Genomic DNA, 19,689 nt, shown 5'->3' with positions numbered 1-19,689 from the left:
GGCGTAGATCAGTGAACCCAAAGAAAAAAACCGAACGTGACCCCTACATGGAACCGCACCAATAGACCTATAAAATGAAAAGACATGATGGTAAGATCAGGACTGTCCCGCAGAAATAAAGCCATTGAAAAAGGGTTCCCGCACATATTGGGGAGTACACACACAAATAGCAAGTTCGGATCTACTACTACTGGCATATCTCTCCCTATCCCGCATAGAAATATATATATGAATGCGAACTCAGGTCCATTAAGCGATCATTATATTTACAAGATATACAAATACAACTAATTCCTTATAGTCAAGATGTCCTGTGTATAATTCATGACAATATTAACACGTAACCACAAAGAGAAAAGAAAAAAAAGACAAAACAAAGAAACATCACTGTCAAATGCTTCTCTGCCTGAAGGGGAATGCCTTACCATACAAATAAACATACACACGGATGTCAACAATAGACATCAAATTAATCATCTGGAATTAAAAAAAAAAACAGAAGAGAAGCAGAACAAAATTAACAATTCGCATGCAAACATACAAGACGAAAACTCTTTAAACGGGTGTGGGTCGTGTCTGTGACCTGCTGAGTGGGGTGTGGATCTCCCCTAGCTAGCAGCAAAAAAAAAAAAAAACAGTAAACAAACATGCCTCCATGACCTAGTTCCTCTCAGCTGATGTGAACTTGACGGGACCAGGACTCTCATTCTTCCGCTCTTACAAGCGGGCACATCGGCTCACTCGGCCGTTCCTAACGCAAGGGATCATTTACTTTCACAAATACAAAAGGGCTCAAACGCCTGGCCACATCTAGGGCCCATCTCATTAAATCAGGGTACTCTGATGTACCAATTCATTATGAACGCTAGGGCGCATCTTTCATACAGCGCAACATCTCTTCCTTGAGTCCCAGGTTCAAGTCAAGTGCACAGTGAAAAACTCTGTCGGAAATTCATATAATCTTACTGTTACGACGTTGCTACAATTCATATGCCGCCTCACCCAAAGCACTGGAAACCATGTAATACAACATGCAGATCCCGACATAAGTTCAACTAACGTTTTATTCCTACCCAGACTCCGTATTAAATTACCAGAACTTTCCTTTGACAACACTTACGTTGCGCAGATCCCTCTATTCTACCCAATGGAGAGAAACAATAAACTACTCTGAGTAACTCTCATTTACAAGAAAGTTTTATACAGATCCTAAGGAAATATACTAATCTAATGTACGCAAAACAAGCTCCTGTAATACTAGGCACTCTTCTTCCTATCATGTAACATAATTTCAACCGTTGTTGCTGCATCAAAATATATATATGCTTTACACATTAATATTATAAAATCATATTAATGAATGGCCTGATAAGCTATAATCACATCATCTACCAGTTATTTATAAATTTAACTACTGTATTTCTGCGCAACAAACCCCGATCTTAACACAGGCATACATATGGTTCACTTATCTATCATCTTGGAGACCTCTTCCTCTCCTTCAGGGTTGAACCGCCTGCTTAAGCCATCATGGTAGTAGTATGGTCCTGGGTCGATCCTCTAGGTCCAGTCTCCATATGTAGCTCGTTCATGACGTCTTCTTCTGTATGGATGGCTCGTCTGTCGTCTTCTTGGGGTTGTGGGCGGAAGGTCGTAACACTCGTCTCTTGGACACGGCGCAAGTCTTTATGTTGTATGTCCGGCGCTCCCTTTCTCGCTCCGCCTGCCAGCTGCACGCGCGCCTGTGTATCATTCTGCTAGCTTCGACGCGCAGCCCTCAGTGCGCGTGCCTGACCATCGAGTGTACTATAAATAGGAGCTCCCTGCCTGATCACTTGCCCACTTGCCCCGGTGTCCAGCTCCAGAATACACCCTACGTCGAGCACGGAGGCTACTCCTCTTGAAAATGTGCTTCGACCAGGTGGACTGAATTTCTGGCAGTACGAGGTTTCACCTCTGGTCACCGCTCCCTTACCTGTTTCCGCTGCCTATGTTCCGTAATTCTTTTACAAGCCATTTTCATTCCCTAATTTATGCAAGCTCCCTTAGTTTCGCTAGGTGGAATTTCTTCAATCAATTGAACTTGCTTTTTAGGAATTCAGGCACTTCAACAAACAAGGACTCTCAAAGACATTTATGTTAGTGTGCCAGATAGTTCTCGACTATCAACGTGTCAATTCACAAAGACTATCTTTTCAAGATAGAAGTGTATATAAAGACTGCAAACCTGTACATATTGTATAAAGACAGACTTTTCTCAAGATTCAATATTCTTTTTTGCTTCAAAATAAATTTCAGTTATTTGTGTAAATATCATAAAGTGAAGCAATAAAAGTTGTGTTCTGTAAACTTCAACCTTGGTTACAACACAACTCTATGGCGACGAGGTAAAAAAGCACCACAATACAATTCATCGGCCCCAGTCGCCAACTCTATGGCGACGAGGTAAAAAAGCAACAAACTACAATTCTTCGGTCCCAGTTGCCAACTCTATAGCGACGAGGTACACACGAAACCAACACTACAATTCAACGGGCCCAGTTATCAACTCTTCGGCGACGTGCTACACAACAACGACACTCCAACCAGTTCTAACACACAGCTTACCTTACTATTTCTTGCACGCATCTCGCAATGGCTACTGCGGAACAACTAGCTACGATCTTCCAAGCCTTACAGCAGCAACAACAACAGTTTATGCAACAACAACAGGCAGCATTAATTCAGGCTATTCAAGCTATTTCTGTCTCTACACAGCCATCAGCTATTCCTCCGTTCTCTGCTTTTGATCCGACTAAGGAAGAATGGTCAGTTTATTTAGCCCGCTTGCAACAGCATTTCATCTGCCATTCTGTCACAGATGATCAACGCCGCCGCGCACTATTTCTTAGTTCGGTTGGCAATGCTACGTGTGAATTACTACGTAAATTAAGTCCAGAAGAACACTTATCTGAGGTATCCTTCACGCAGCTCTTAGCCCGTCTCACGGAACACTATGCCAAAGCTCCTCACATAGTGGCTGCTCGCTATAAATTTTTTCAGAGCAGAAAGCAACCCCATCAGACACATACTGAATGGATAACTGAATTGCGTGGTCTAGCTAAACCCTGCCAGTTCATCTGCTCCAAGGACGGTTGTGGTTCATCCTACACTGATTCTCTCATTCGGGACATGATAATTTTACATACTCCTGAAGACAAAATACGTTTTGACGCTGTCAAGCACAGTAACCCTTCTTTAGAAGACGTCCAGCGTATTGCTACAGTTTATGAGCTTACTACCAAGACTGCCGCAGCCATAGCTTCTCCACACGAAGTTGCACAAGTCTCGCCTCAGGCCCGCAAGTCCTCTGCTACAGTGAACCGTACGGATAAGGCGCTCTCCACCAAGCATTCTCGCCAGGTTCCCTCACGTAATGCTACACGGAAGCCCAATTCTAAAAGGACCTCGAAACTCCTGCCTTCCTGCCGAGGTTGTTTCAAGCATCATGAACGTCGTGACTGTCGTTTTTTCAAAGCTACTTGTGAACGATGTAATAAACTTGGACACATTCAGACTGTCTGTCAAAGTTCGCCCCGCACTGCTAAGACTACTGCAGCGCGCCGGAAGCATATACAGCCCCGCCAAGACATGGAAGTTGATCAGATCAATCTTATCCTTCCCACAAAGGATTCTCACAAAATCATCATTCCTCTCTCATTCTCTGATCAATCTGTCGATTTTCAATTAGACACTGGTTCACCTGTCTCTATTATTAACCTGACTACCTACCACGACTTAGGTTCACCTTCATGCTCTCCAGCTGACATCCAGCTCGTGACATTTAACAAGAAGAAAATTGACATCAAAGGTCAAATTCAGCTTCAGGCTAGTTATAAAGGAATTCAGAAGGCCATTCCTCTTCTCGTAGTTAACAACTACACTGCATCAAACATTATGGGCATGGATCTATTTAACTTATTTGGTTTCCAGATACATGACAACATTAACGTCGTATCTACATTGCATCCTACTTCGGACGTTACCGCTCTCCTAGCGCAGTTTCCTGAAGTCTTCGACTCTCAGCTCGGAACAGCAAAAGACTATACAGCTCACATACAGCTGAAATCCGGAGCTAAGCCTCGCTTCCTCAAAGCACGTCCAGTACCCCTAGCACTTCAAGACCAGGTCACGAAAGAATTAGACAGATGGATACAAACTGGAATTGTAGTACCAGTTACTTCTAGTCAATGGGCTACTCCACTCGTGATAATCAAGAAACCTGATGGTAATGTTCGACTTTGTGGCGATTTTCGATCTACAGTCAACGCACAACTCGAAACCGATATCTTTCCTATTCCACGTCCAGAAGACTTATTCCGTCGTCTCTCTGGTGGACAATTCTTCTCTCGAGTTGATCTTAAAGAAGCATATCTCCAGCTACTTTTAGACGAAGAATCTAAGAAATTTCTCACACTCAACACGCCTCTCGGACTGCTCCAGCTCCAGCGGCTCCCATTCGGTGTTTCATCCTCAGCGGCTATTTTTCAGCGCTATTTGGCTCAACTCATCGCCTCCATTCCCGGTTGTGCTAACTACCTGGATGATATTATTGTTACTGGAAAAGATCATCAGGAACATCTAACCAATCTCCGCCTTCTTCTCCAGAAATTGAAAGACAATGGCCTACGAGCGAATCTAGCTAAATGTACCTTCTTTCAGCCTCAAGTGCACTACCTCGGACATATACTTGATAAGCATGGAATTCGTCCTAGTATGCAGAATGTCGCCGCGATAGTAAACATGCCAGCACCTCAGAACCTCAAGCAGCTTCAGTCCTTCATAGGCAAAGCGAACTATTATAATAAGTTCATTCCACGCTTCGCTACAGTGGCAGCTCCATTAAACGCTCTACGTAAAAAAGGTGTTAAGTTTCAGTGGACTCCGCACTGCCAACAGGCATGGAAAACAATCAACAACGCCTTAATTCAAGCTATACAACTCACTCATTTTCAGCCCGACAAGATCATCACGCTAGCTACTGACGCTTCAGACTACGGTGTCGGTGCCGTCCTCTCCCAGAAGGATCGTAATGGACAAGAACGCCCCATCGCCTTCGCTTCGAAAACACTTAATGACCATCAACGTCGATACTCACAGATAGAGAAAGAAGCTTTAGCCATCATCTTTGGTATTCGCCGTTTCAATGAATATCTGTATGGCAACCATTTCCTGATCATTACCGATCATAAGCCTCTCGTACACTTATTCCATCCTGGTAATAAGATCCCAGAGAATTCCCTCAGAAAGCTTCAAAGATGGTCCATGTTCCTTTCTGATTATTCCTATCAGATTGTATATCGAGCCACATCCCAGCATTGTAATGCTGATGCTCTCTCCCGCTTACCCGTTGGTCCTGATACTGCCTTCGATTCTCAAGAATCTGAATGTCTTCAGTTGGACATCGAACTTGAAGATACTGTATCCAGTTTTCCTATTGATGCTACCTGCATAGCTAAAGCTACGGATAAGGACAGTACACTTGCTACTGTACGTACTTACATCCGCAACGGTTGGCCTCTTCAGAGCACACTTCCTGCCCACCTGGCACCTTATCATCGTATGCAGCATCGTCTCACGACTCGTGCCGGAGTTGTCCTACTAGAAGCAGGCACCATCTTCCGAGTGGTTATCCCACTTAGCCTACAGAAACAAGTTCTCGAATTATTACACCAAAGCCATTGGGGTATCTCCAGAACAAAGCAACTCGCCCGTCAACACTGCTACTGGCCCGGTATTGATGCCGCCATTGAAAAGCTAATACGTCATTGTGAGCAATGTCAAACGAATCAGAACGCCCCGTCTTCTGATCTTGCTTCATGGCCTCCTGCTACTACTCCATGGGAACGAGTTCACATCGATTTCGCAGGTCCTTTCCTCAATTCCATGTGGTTAATAGTCATCGATTCACTGTCAAACTTTCCATATGTAGTGGATATGCATTCGACTACTACAACCGAAGCTACCATTCGTGCTCTCCAGAAAATCTTTACTACAGAAGGTTTACCGCAAGTACTCATTTCAGACAACGGACCTCAATTTACAGCTACTGCTTTTCAGAACTTTTGTACACATAATGGCATTCGTCATATCCTAGCACCACCTTTTCACCCTCAATCTAATGGTGAAGCTGAACGCTTCGTACAGACATTTAAAAGAAGTATGAAGAAAGCTGTCTCTTCAGGCTTAACTAAAGATCAAGCCTTGCTCCAACTCTTAAACAACTACAGAACTCTACCCGGCGCTGATAATATCACTCCTGCACAGAAGCTCCATGGACGACCTCACAGAACTTTACTTTCTCTGTTACAGCCTCTTCCGGCCCAGCATAAGACCTCACCAACGAAGTTCTCCCTCAACGACAAGGTCTACACCAGGACATTCAAATCCAACCCACTCTGGATACCTGGAGTCATCTGCAGATCTTTGGGTCATCGTCTCTACGAGATACAGACTACGGAGAAACGTATCTGCCGCCATCAAGATCAGATACGTCTGCGCTACCGCCCCTGTCCAGCTATTGATGCTATTGCTAAACCAGATAAATCTATTGCTGACAGAGCTTTAGATCATTTAATAACAATGGGTTCCTTTCAGGACGAGACAGCGCCACTCCGCCCAGTTCCAGCTCCGGACAATACAACAGAGATATCAGCAGCTCCGCCCCAGCATCGCAGTCGCCGCCAGCGCCGCCGCCGTTTCACGCCGTACCGGCGTATTTAGGAGGGGAGGGTGTTGTATGTCCGGCGCTCCCTTTCTCGCTCCGCCTGCCAGCTGCACGCGCGCCTGTGTATCATTCTGCTAGCTTCGACGCGCAGCCCTCAGTGCGCGTGCCTGACCATCGAGTGTACTATAAATAGGAGCTCCCTGCCTGATCACTTGCCCACTTGCCCCGGTGTCCAGCTCCAGAATACACCCTACGTCGAGCACGGAGGCTACTCCTCTTGAAAATGTGCTTCGACCAGGTGGACTGAATTTCTGGCAGTACGAGGTTTCACCTCTGGTCACCGCTCCCTTACCTGTTTCCGCTGCCTATGTTCCGTAATTCTTTTACAAGCCATTTTCATTCCCTAATTTATGCAAGCTCCCTTAGTTTCGCTAGGTGGAATTTCTTCAATCAATTGAACTTGCTTTTTAGGAATTCAGGCACTTCAACAAACAAGGACTCTCAAAGACATTTATGTTAGTGTGCCAGATAGTTCTCGACTATCAACGTGTCAATTCACAAAGACTATCTTTTCAAGATAGAAGTGTATATAAAGACTGCAAACCTGTACATATTGTATAAAGACAGACTTTTCTCAAGATTCAATATTCTTTTTTGCTTCAAAATAAATTTCAGTTATTTGTGTAAATATCATAAAGTGAAGCAATAAAAGTTGTGTTCTGTAAACTTCAACCTTGGTTACAACACTTTACTAGAATGAAATATCTACTTTATTCACAGCACACCATCTCACGATACATTTTATTCCCTTTTGACATGGGAATCGGTACTGGCTATCTGTAACCTCAAAATTGAAACCAACACTGAGTCATTCGAGGCAGTTGTTATTGTTTCATGCTCCACTGATCTAGTCCCCTAAGTCTAGCAGAAATAATACCAATAGCTTTAGTTTATTATTGGTATTCCTTTCGCCCTTCACAAACTTCACCCTTGATATACAATAATAAAGTTTTATTATGAATCCACCTGTTCAATACATTATAATGTTGTCACATTTAAAATAACTTCATTAGTTAAAAAGTTATATATGGGACATGTTTCGCTCCCTTACAGCGCATCATCAGCCAAATCTGAATCTCGAATAATTGTTATTTACTTAAATAATGACTTAAGAACTATTAGAACATTTTTGACAAACTTAAAACTTATTCTATTAGAATATCATAAAATATAAAATCTTTGTATACATGGCTTAATTACATATGCTTAATAGGAAGATACATTAAAATTATGGAAGAGAGAGTGCTAAAATATAAAATAAAAATATATATATCATGTCCAAAATCTTAGAGAGACGTGAAAATCAATCTTAGGAGTTAAATTTGAGGATTTTCTTGGCAATGAGATCTGGTAAAAAAGTTATTTATCCCTAGTGGATAAGAGTCTATAAAGATTCAAATTATCGTCAATTTGATGATTGAACTTGTAACAGGATAAATGTTGGTCTTCAAGAAATTTAAATGCTTGTTGTCATATGACCTCGGCGAATGCTGTTGAAAAGATATGTTCTTATAGATGTCAATGACCGTTCGTTGAACTAATGGATTTGATAAGGATGATTGAAAGGGACATAAATCAACGTTTGTATTGAAAGCTGCTGCTTGGTTTATCTTGTTGAATGTCTGTAACAAGAAAAGGAATCTTGTAAGTAACCGGAATTTGTGTTGCTAGTTAAGAGTGTGCTTCTAGAAACGTCACTTACCCCTCCAATTGCTGTTTGTCGGTTTGGTGTTGTCCGAGGTTATGTGGTGACTGTCTGTTCTGTGTCTACTCCTTGTGTTGTAAGAGTGAGGTTTTGGGGGTTGAGGGGAGGGAGTAGGGGTAGGAGGAGAAATGTTTGTGGGTGTGGTATTGGAAGGGGAATGTCTAGTAGGAGCGCAGGGAGGGGTTGAGTTTTTTAATGTTGGATGATTATTAGTTGTTTTGGGAATGAAAACTTTGGCAAAATTACTTTTTTCTAGATTAAGCGACTTTAATCGTTTCGGTAATTGTTCGTGTAACGGATTTCTTATTTCAATTTCGTCATTTAAATTTTTTTCTTTATTGAAATACTGGTCTAAGTGGATATAAATATTTTCTAATTCTGTCATTAGTTTACCTTTTTCTATCTTCTTTATAATTTTTAGGTCTTTCTCTATGGTTGTAAATTGGTGGCCTGACTCTCTCATGTGAGCACTCATCGCAGAATGTTTGTTGTGCTTTGTAGCATTAACGTGTTCTAAGTATCTTGTGAGGAAGTTACGGCCAGTTTGGCCAACATTTACAACAACATTTACATTCTACACATGTTAATCTATAGATGCCAGAACTTAGATAAGGGTTATTTTTGGAATTTATACTATTGTGGTTGAAAAAAATGTTTCTGTTTGTATTTTGTGTTTTGAATGCTACATTCACATCTCGTTTTTTGATAGGATTAGTTATTTGAAAAATGGCTGGATTGGTGAATGTAAATGTTGCGAATTTGGACTGCTTAGTTTTTTCGGGAGTAAGATTAGTTACTAACTTTTGTTTTACTTTATTGATGATCTGATTGACTATATTTATTTTATATCCATTAATTGAGGCCAGATCTTTTATAAAATTGAGTTCCTTTTTTAAGTTACTCTCTGAAAGGGGGATTTTGAAAGCTCTATAAACTAAACTGTAAAAAGCCGCCTGTTTATGTGATTTTGGGTGAAGAGAATCATTTTTTATCGTTAGAGGAGCGTATGATGGTTTTCTAAATATTTGAAATTCAAATCTCTATCTATCTCTTATTCATGTTACATTAATATCTAATATAAATGAGATCTGGCTGAAAAGTGAAATTAAAGCTCTCTATAGGAAGAAATCATTTTTGAACTTGCAATTATATCGTACACACTTGGAAATTGCACAAGAATTATCTCCCTTAGAATGGAACTCTATCCAAAATCATATAACAGAGAAACTTGCAGACGTTTTAGACAAGAAACAAAAAACCCTAGATAACAAACTTACACTCTTAAAAGAAAACAAACCAAATCATAACAAATCTAACAACAGAGCACATAATCCTAATTCTAACCTTAAAAACATTCCCACCACTATCAATCTCTCAAACACAAACTTCACTGATAATGAAATGAACCTATTAGATAAAGGTTCAAAATTTAATTGGCCTAACTCTCAAAAAGTAGAAGACGTAATCAATGTAGTAGCAGAAGTTGAATCAAACTTGAATAAATTAGTACCAGATATACAAAACGACGTCAGATTTGAAGTTAAAAAGAAGCTCCCGGCTTTCGTAAGGGAAATAAACAAAAGTTCTAATCCCACTCTCATAACAGAAATAATGACACTAAAAACAAAACTAAACAAAAATAATGTAGTTGTTACCAAAGCAGACAAAGGTGAAACCACAGTCCTCTTAAATAAAAACGACTATATTGAAAAAACAGAAGAATTCTTTTCAGACAAAACCTACACTGTTGTAAACCAGGATCCCATAAATAAGATTCAACGGAATCTAAAAATTATCCTTAAGAATTCTACTTTTTTATTTAATGAACAAGAACACCAAAAAATGATAAATATGAATCCAAAGTTACCAACAGCTAGGGCATTGCCCAAATTACATAAACCCAACGTACCCATACGTCCTATAATAAACAGTAGAAATAATCCCACGTATAAAACATCCAAATTTATACACTATTTCCTCAAAAGACATTACAAATTTAACAACGAATCGACAATCAAAAATTCAATAGAATTTTGTAATAAACTAGGAAAATTCAATTTACAACCACAACATAAAATGGTTTCATTCGACGTAACCAACATGTATCCAAATATACCGGTTAAAGAAACCATCAATATCATCAAACACAATCTCCTTACATACAGTAAATGAAGTAGATGTGAAATAGATGAATTCGTAAACCTACTGAAATTTGTATTAAACAATAATTACTTCACATTTAATAAAAAGATTTACCATCAAACATGCCTAGCAATGGGAGACCCCACGTCGGGCATACTGGCAGACATATATATGGATCATTTGGAGCAAAACAAAATAAACACAAAAATAAATGGACTTTGCCTTTGGATCAGGTATGTAGACGACACCTTTGTCATAATAGATAGCCAAAAAAATGATAGTGAAAAAATCCTAAGTTTCTTAAATAATATTGACCCAAATATAAAATTCACGAAAGAAGATGAAACTAACAACTCAATAAACTACCTGGATATTAATGTAACACGAATAAAAGATAGATTTGAATTTCAAATATTTAGAAAACCATCATACGCTCCTCTAACGATAAAAAATGATTCTCTTCACCCAAAATCACATAAACAGGCGGCTTTTTACAGTTTAGTTTATAGAGCTTTCAAAATCCCCCTTTCAGAGAGTAACTTAAAAAAGGAACTCAATTTTATAAAAGATCTGGCCTCAATTAATGGATATAAAATAAATATAGTCAATCAGATCATCAATAAAGTAAAACAAAAGTTAGTAACTAATCTTACTCCCGAAAAAACTAAGCAGTCCAAATTCGCAACATTTACATTCACCAATCCAGCCATTTTTCAAATAACTAATCCTATCAAAAAACGAGATGTGAATGTAGCATTCAAAACACAAAATACAAACAGAAACATTTTTTTCAACCACAATAGTATAAATTTCAAAAATAACCCTTATCTAAGTTCTGGCATCTATAGATTAACATGTGTAGAATGTAAATGTTGTTGTAAATGTTGACCAAACTGGCCGTAACTTCCTCACAAGATACTTAGAACACGTTAATGTTACAAAGCACAACAAACATTCTGCGATGAGTGCTCACATGAGAGAGTCAGGCCACCAATTTACAACCATAGAGAAAGACCTAAAAATTATAAAGAAGATAGAAAAAGGTAAACTAATGACAGAATCTATATATATAAAATAAGAGTTTTGTCTGTACATTGCTCAGAATTTGAAAACAATGGTCTTTCTGTATCGGTCATGTCCATAGTAACAAGAAAATGCACTTTTTACTTTTCCGTAATTTCTGTCTGTCTGTCTGTCTGTCTGTCTGTCTGTCTGTCTGTCTGTATGTATGTATGTACACGCATCACGAGAAAACTGTTGAAGAGAATTTAATGAAAATCGGTATGTGAAGTCGGGGGATGAGCCTCTACAATCTAGGCTATAAATCATTTTACTCACGCTGAGTGAAATGGTAGTTTAGGGGAAGGCCTAAAATTGAATTCTCAACTATTTATGTTATTAGTGGTCTAATGAAAATCGGTATGTGAAGTCGGGGGATGAGCCTCTACAATCTAGGCTATAAATCATTTTACTCACGCTGAGTGAAATGGTAGTTTAGGGGAAGGCCTAAAATTGAATTCTCAACTATTTATGTTATTAGTGGTCGTATTTTAAAGAAAATGGGTACGCAAAGTTGGGGTACAAGTTGCTACAATCTAGGCTATCAATAATTGTATTCACGCTGAGAAAATGGTAGTTTAGGGGAAGGCCTAAAATTTATTCTCAAATATTGTTGTTATCAGTAGTCCTATCTTAATGAAAATCGGTATGCAAAGTCAGGAAATAAGTCGCTATAGGCTGTAAATTATTTTATTCATGCTGAGTGAAATGGTAGTTTAGGGGAAGGCCTAAAATGTAATTCTCAAATATTTCTTATTAGAAGTGTAATCGATGAATGCTACATAACTAAGGTTATATAGTATTAAATTTCCTATTATTAATGTCTTATACATTGTTGCCGTACTGGCTATGATCACAAAGATATTCATGAATTTGGATTTTTGTTACTAAGTCCATATAAGCGCCGAGTAACGAGAAAATGGGTAAAAAGTATTTAATGAAAATCGGTATGTAAAGTCGGAGAATAAGAAACTACAGTTTATGGTATAAAATATTTTACAAATCACAGAGTCGAAAGAAAACTAAATGTGAAGGCCTACAATATAGAAAGCTCATAACATTGATCAACAATAACATTACATTGACCATTGTTTGTCGTGATGTGCTTTGTGTCTTCTGTTCCCCCTCATCTCCGGTAGATATGATTACTGCTGCGTACAGAGTATTTTTTATGTGATTTACGTCGCACCGACATAAATAGGTTTTATGGCGACGATGGGATAGGAAAGGGCTAGGAGTGCCTTAATTAAGGTACAGGCCCAGCATGGTATGAAAGTTGGAAACCACGGAATATCATCTTCAGCGCTACCGACAATGGGGTTCGAATTCACTATCTCTTGGATGCAAGCTCACAGCTGCGCACCGCTAACCACACGGTCAACTCGCCCAGTCGTACAGAGTGTAACAGCCTGCCTGAATATTGATGGGAAGTAGCTGGGGAGTTAGACAACTTTCTTCTTTAGCATGCCATTCCCCTGGTTTATAAATTTTCTGATACTACTGGTACGTAACACACTGGATCATCATAGCATTCAAGCTATTCAATCCCTACTCTGAGACACTGATTGGAATGAACAGTGTGCATATTTAGCGGAATAATGGCAGATGAGTGTTCATGGCAATCTGTGGCCTGGTCATCCCAGCTCTGGAACTTTGGACTATTAGATTGGCACCGCAATCTAACCGCAGCACTCTTCGTTAAATGTGATAAAACGTGCGGCTTTCCATTTGATCGAGTATTTTATATGATAACATTGCTTTTAATCGCTACATTCATACTTACGTTTTTGTAATGACCTATGTTGATTTTAGGTTAGGAAAACCACGAAGTCAGTCTTTCTGAGAATCCTGTAGCGAAGCACGGGTACATCAGCTAGTATTTAATAAAATAGGTAGTATTTGCTCCATGAAAATCATTGTTGTAAAATAGTAAGCATCAACTGGTCCAGATTCAACAGCATGCAAGAGACTCTTCAGGCTGTTTAATGTCTCTGAAAATGTTATTTGCACTTACTCTATTGTACGAGGGCAGGTTATTTTCAACATCTGGAGGGTCATAAATGAAAGGACAAGTGTACGTATCAAAATGAATTTATTACCAAATATTAAGTACAAATGTGGTTACTTTTCAACATAATCACCATGAAGGTTGAGGCATTTGTCATACCTGTGGATAAGCTCCTCTGCACAGTATGTTGCCGAGTTCAGATAGGCCCGAACGTTGGTTTGAAGATCTTCATCCTCCTGGAACCTCTGCCCTCCCAGCCACTTTTTCAGTCCCGGGAAGAGGTGGAAGTCACTCGGCGCTAAATCGGGACTGTACGGTGTGGCGTATTTGTCAATGTGGGGTGCTAATAAATATTATGTTCATACAAATGGCTAAAAGGACGAAAATCTTGGCATAGATAATGATAGGATGGTCGACCCACAACATCAAAGATCGTCAAATGGTAATCATTAGGACACCATAACGCTAGAAGCAAACAAATGTTATTTCACTGGTGGTGACCTGTCGGACCACGCATGCGCTTGATGCCTCGTTGGGCCAAACCTAGTATATCAGACTTATTATTCATCAATCAGCAGAGCCAGTGGACGCCACGGTGGGCTAACTGAGAGGGCTGTCCGTGCTAAGTACAATGTTCAAAAAAAAAAAAGGAGAAGGAAAAGGTAAAGAGTGAGAGAGAACGTACAACGAACCAAATGTAAGAAAAGTGAATTGATTTAAAACAAATTGTATTTAAACTTCAAATGACTAGAATAGGCAGTGTATAACAAACAAAGAATGGGAATTACAAACATTTAGCAAGGGCTCAGCCCGTTTGACAACCAAAATACAATCAATATGAATAATAATTAAGAATTCTTGAGAATAACGATTATGATTTTCAAGAAAAGCCCAAGACCAGAGTTCGACAGAAAAAAACCAGAATTAGCACCTATTTAAATTTACTACTACCTTTTTTTTTAAAAAAAAAATACACATTGGTTAAGAATTAAAGGGGGGGGGGGGTACATTAGTATATCTGAAAAAAATGATTTAAGGCCACCCTTACAATCTTCATTTGAAACCCAAAAGAGGGCAAGAGAATTAAAGCACGTCGGGAGGCAAAATTTTTACCACTCAATACCGGAAAAGAAAAAAGGGAAAGAAAAAGAAAACTGAGTGAGAAGAGAAGAAAAGAGGAAAAGGAGGGGGGGAAATCCTTCCAGGCTGCTTAAACGCTATCACGTTGGCAATGTAAGCGACCACTCGGGCCTGTAGAAAAAGTCCAGGATGTGGCAACACTTCTATCACTTGCCCAAGCACAGTTTATTTTGGTGTATGAGATAGATAAAGGTATCAGTCTGAAGGACTCAGTTAGAATGGAGACCATGAAGCCACCAAATAATTTAACATTCAAAGTTCAAATCTTGATATAAACCACGAAAGATATAAAAGTAGGTAAAACGTCGCAACGGGCCAGCCGCTAGCGAACAGTTCCGCTCTCTCCACTCGTGTTGTTTTCCAACTCAATGTCTGATCGGGGAAACTAAGGAATAGCTTGCTTATATACGTGGTGAAGAGATTCGAGAAGTTACTCGATGAATAATACGTAGGTGTGACGTCACAACGAGGGAGCAGCAACAGTGCCGGAGAACAGGCCAGTCAGTGAACAGCTGGGCGAGCAAGCAGATGGACGGAAGAATGCGACAGAAGGCAGAAGGTAAGATGTAGTAGAGCGGTCGTAACAACGGTGGGTGGTCAAAAGCGTTCCACTGAAATTCCTCCTTCAGAAGTTGTTGGCTGACACGAGCACTGTGAGGGAGTGTGTTGTCATGAATGAAGAGGATTCCAGACGTTAGCGTGCCTTGTCGTTTGTTTTGTATGGCCCTCCGCAGTCGTCGTAAAGTCTGGTAATAAACAGCTGCATTGATCGTAGACCTCCGTTCCATGAACTCAACAAGCAACACACCCTTTTGGTCCCAAAAGACTGTAGCCATCATCTTCCTTTCTTTGGTTTGTTTGGTGAGTGCGTGTGCATCCATTGACGTGATCGTTGTTTTGTTTCGGTGGTGACGTACGAAACCCAAGTCTCATCGCCAGTCACAATTTTCTTCAACAAATCACCACCTTCATCCTCATAATGGGTAAGAAACGTCAACGCTGCTGCCATCCAGCGACTTTTGTGGTCATCAGACATCATCTTCGGAACCCATCGGGTACACAATTTCCTGTAGCGCAGGTGTTCTGTTAGGATCTTGTAAACAGATGACCTTGAAACTGCAGGAAATTTCTCACACAACTCGCTTACGGTAAACCTTCGGTGAACAATGTCATCTGTAGCGACAGACTTGCGTCCTTGCCCCCCTTCATCATGAACATCGGTCCGGCCTTCTTTGAACTTCTTGCACCATTCACGCACAACACCATCACTCATAACGTTTGGACCGTATACTCGACTCATTCGTTGATGAATGTCAGCTGCACTATTCACTTCTACTTGAAGGAAACGTATCACACTACGCATCTCACATTTGGCGGGAGCGTCAATAGTAGCGGCCATGTTTCCGTGCCAATACCTCGGCTCACACTGGTGTGAGGAAGTTGGCTGTGACCATGGGTAGAGGGGAGGGCTTGCGCAGTCACCTTCCATGCGCGACCAGTTCCCACAGCTTGTGTGGTTCTTTACCTGCGCGATCGGAGGTTGAAAAAAACCTGCCTTCGTATCTCAACTGTCAGTATCTTTTAGTTAAAATCTTCAATTTTGTCAGTGCCACATACTTCAGTATTTGATTTTGTATGTAGCATAAGTCACTCTGTGATTTACTGCATTTTGCATTTTTTATAGGAAACAGATGTTGCATGGAACCGCTTTGTTTAGTTAGGTGACTAATATAATTTCTAATTCATTTTAATTTCATTGTTTCAGAAAGCCAATATAAAGTACAGACTCTTGTGATTGCTGTAGATTTCAGTCATGGGCCAGCTGTGTATTCCAGTATTAGTGAGCATCTGAATAAATTGGACATTGGTATTTTAGGTAAGATATTTATTGGTAATGCTAAACTTCAGGTTATTTAATGCCAGTGGAACATACCATTTCTGTAAGTTAGGAAAAGTTGAACACTTGATTGATATCCTTTAGACCAGAGATAATACAGTATTCTGTTTATCACTAAGGTTGCATCATTGTTGTCATTCAACACGGGATGATGGAGTACATGCAAATGTAGAGTGATACAAGATAGGGGAAATCATACTCAGTAGGGTAAGATTGCCTAATTTCATGTCAGTTTCTTTCAAATGTAATTTTTGAAGATTATTTCTCTGCTTTCATACAAGTGGGCTACAGTAATCGAAGTTCACATCATGGTTCACCTGCCTGGAGTGTATTAAGGTTACATGATGCGTTATTTATATGTTACTCAGTTTAATACATAAACATGTCACTGTTCCGTAAACCGGGCGAGTTGGCCGTGCGCGTAGAGGCGCGCGGCTGTGAGCTTGCATCCGGGAGATAGTAGGTTCGAATCCCACTATCGGCAGCCCTGAAAATGGTTTTCCGTGGTTTCCCATTTTCACACCAGGCAAATGCTGGGGCTGTACCTTAATTAAGGCCACGGCCGCTTCCTTCCAACTCCTAGGCCTTTCCTATCCCATCGTCGCCATAAGACCTATCTGTGTCGGCGCGACGTAAAGCCCCTAGCAAAAAACAAAAAACAAAAAAAACTGTTCCGTAATACTGTGACGTGCCCTAATTCAATGGTAGTGGATCCCAATTCCGTGAGGTGTTTCCTTATTCCATGATACATAAATAACTAAATGTTATATATCAGCTGTACGTATATTCTTTTAAAAGGTGACTCTATAACTGAATTACAGTTTTGTGTTACAAAATACATTCAAATATATATATCAAACTGCTGGTTCTCACATCGAAATGTTCACTCCCGTTCATTACATTGTCTTTGTGAGTAGACCTTGGCAATTTGAAATATTTGAAAGGCTTGTATATAGAGCAGTGTTCCTTTAGAACTTTCTCATCAGCTAGTTCCACAGCCTGCTTTTCATACTTTTCTGGAGTAGGCTTAGCATCTCCGGTTCCAGAGATGTGTGATTTCTTGGTTTTACCCATAACCTGATACCTGAAGATTGGCAACAAGGAAGCATTGTACCATTGTTCAAAAAAGAAAATAGGAAGAAATGCGAAAATTATAGAGGTATACCCCTATTATCACATGGACTAAAAATAACGGAGAAAGTCATAGACAAAAGACTGAGGGATATAATAGAAACACAGTTGGAGGAAGAACAATATGACTTTAGACCGAATAGATATTTACAGTGCGAACGATAATGGAAAAACATCTGGAAAGGAACAAAGAAATCATCTTTGTATTTTTGGATTTGGAAAAAGCTTATGATACAGTTAAGAGAAAACCTGTATGGGAATGCCTACGGGAAAGGAATGTACCAAAATCATTAATTAACAAGATAAAAATGGTGTATCATGAGAGTAAAAGCAGTGTACAAGTCAGGAGTGGTAACTCTGAAACATTTTATACGAAAAAGGTCTCAAGCAAGGAAGTGCACTGTCGCCATTATTGTTTATTATATTGATGGATGAAATCATAAAACATGTAAAACAGAGTATCAGTAGTAGTGAAGTGAATTTTTTGGTATTTGCAGATGATGTGGTGATTTGGGAAAAGGGGGAAAAGGGAGAAAAGGAAGTACAAAGGAGACTGGACATTTGGAATGAAAATCTGGATTTTGGAATGGTAATGAGTAAAAAGAAAACTGTAGTCATGCACTAGGGAAAAGAGAAGCCAAGTGAACATAGACAGAGAACGGTTAGAGAATGTAGAACAGTTTACATATCTGGGTAGCATTATTAACGGAAGTAATGAAGTCAACCCTGAAATTAACAACAGACTAAGTAAAGGTACAACATTTTATCATCAAGTCAGAGAGCTTTGATGGGATAACAAAGAACCCAAGAGAACAAAATTAACATTATATAAACAGTATTTCATACCAATTGTAACATACGGACTAGAAACTCTGGCAACTAATATGAGAAAAGATAGTAAGATCCAAGCAGTAGAAATGAAATTTTTAAGAACATCGGTTAAAAATACAAGAAGAGATAGAATCCAAAATATTAAAATCAGAGAAGAGCTAAATATAGAACAGTTAGTACAGAATGGGGAAAGGAACGGGTAGCAAGAAGTGAATTGGAAAGAGAAGTTAAGGGAAAGAGACCAGTTGGAAGACCGAGACGTAGGTGGATGGATCAGATTTGGAAGGACATTAGAGAAACTGGATTGGATGTGGCAGAAGTAATGGAGCAGGAAAAGTGGAAGGACAGAAAGGAGTGGAGGAGACTTGTTAACCACACCTGGGCAACTGGAGTGGGACATTGATGATGATGATGATGATGATGATGATGATGATGACCCATAATGCCTCCTCTTTTAGCAGTAACTGAAAATAAAATACATGTAATACAGACATGTGTGGGCATGCATGTAGGAGTTCATAGTGTTCCTAGTGTTGCAATTTTAATTTTAGGTTATAAAATTTCCACGCACCCTGTAGTGGTGTAAATTCATCTTGAAATTCATATTGACACTGGGTGAAATGATATGTTTACGAAATACCAGATTCCATTCCAATACACAGCATTAAAAGTTAGTTATGTATAGGGAGATATATTCTGAAGATAACATGTATGAGAACAAGGCAGAGGAAACAAAAATAAATCACGAAACTCAAAAGAATCTACTGTTCTCTAGAGAAGTCTGTGAGTTATAATAATAACAGATCTGGAAAGCCTACATCTTCATCTACTGCACGGACATAATATCAAAGCATATATTGTTATATTTACCTAATAATGTTGATGATTTCCCAACTTACAGGCATATAAGACAGAAACACAGCTATATTCACACATCAGTTCAGAAATGACATTGTAGGCCATTCACCACACCCTTGACCCAAGCGCTGGTGTTCACTTTTAAAAAGGCC

The 19,689-nt window shown here is 39.6% G+C and overlaps 1 protein-coding gene across 2 annotated transcripts in view; it reads left to right on the top strand.

Moving 5' to 3' along the window:
- LOC136863017 (inactive hydroxysteroid dehydrogenase-like protein 1) overlaps positions 1-19,689 on the top strand; it is a 101,664-nt gene that overhangs the window by 33,752 nt on the left and 48,223 nt on the right. Inside the window, exon 3 of one of the 2 annotated variants that reach the window (XM_067139323.2) lies at positions 16,586-16,696. The exons of the other annotated variant lie outside the window; for it this stretch is intronic. Within the exon in view, the coding sequence (XP_066995424.2) occupies positions 16,586-16,696 (111 nt within the window). The remainder of the gene's footprint in view (positions 1-16,585; positions 16,697-19,689) is intronic. 2 annotated transcript variants of the gene reach the window in all.

This window comes from Anabrus simplex, chromosome 2 (assembly GCF_040414725.1).
Source record: "Anabrus simplex isolate iqAnaSimp1 chromosome 2, ASM4041472v1, whole genome shotgun sequence".
In the NCBI taxonomy this organism is placed as follows: Eukaryota; Metazoa; Arthropoda; class Insecta; order Orthoptera; family Tettigoniidae; genus Anabrus; species Anabrus simplex.
Note: the sequence above shows the minus strand (reverse complement) of the source record. Positions and strands in the feature narration are given on the sequence as shown.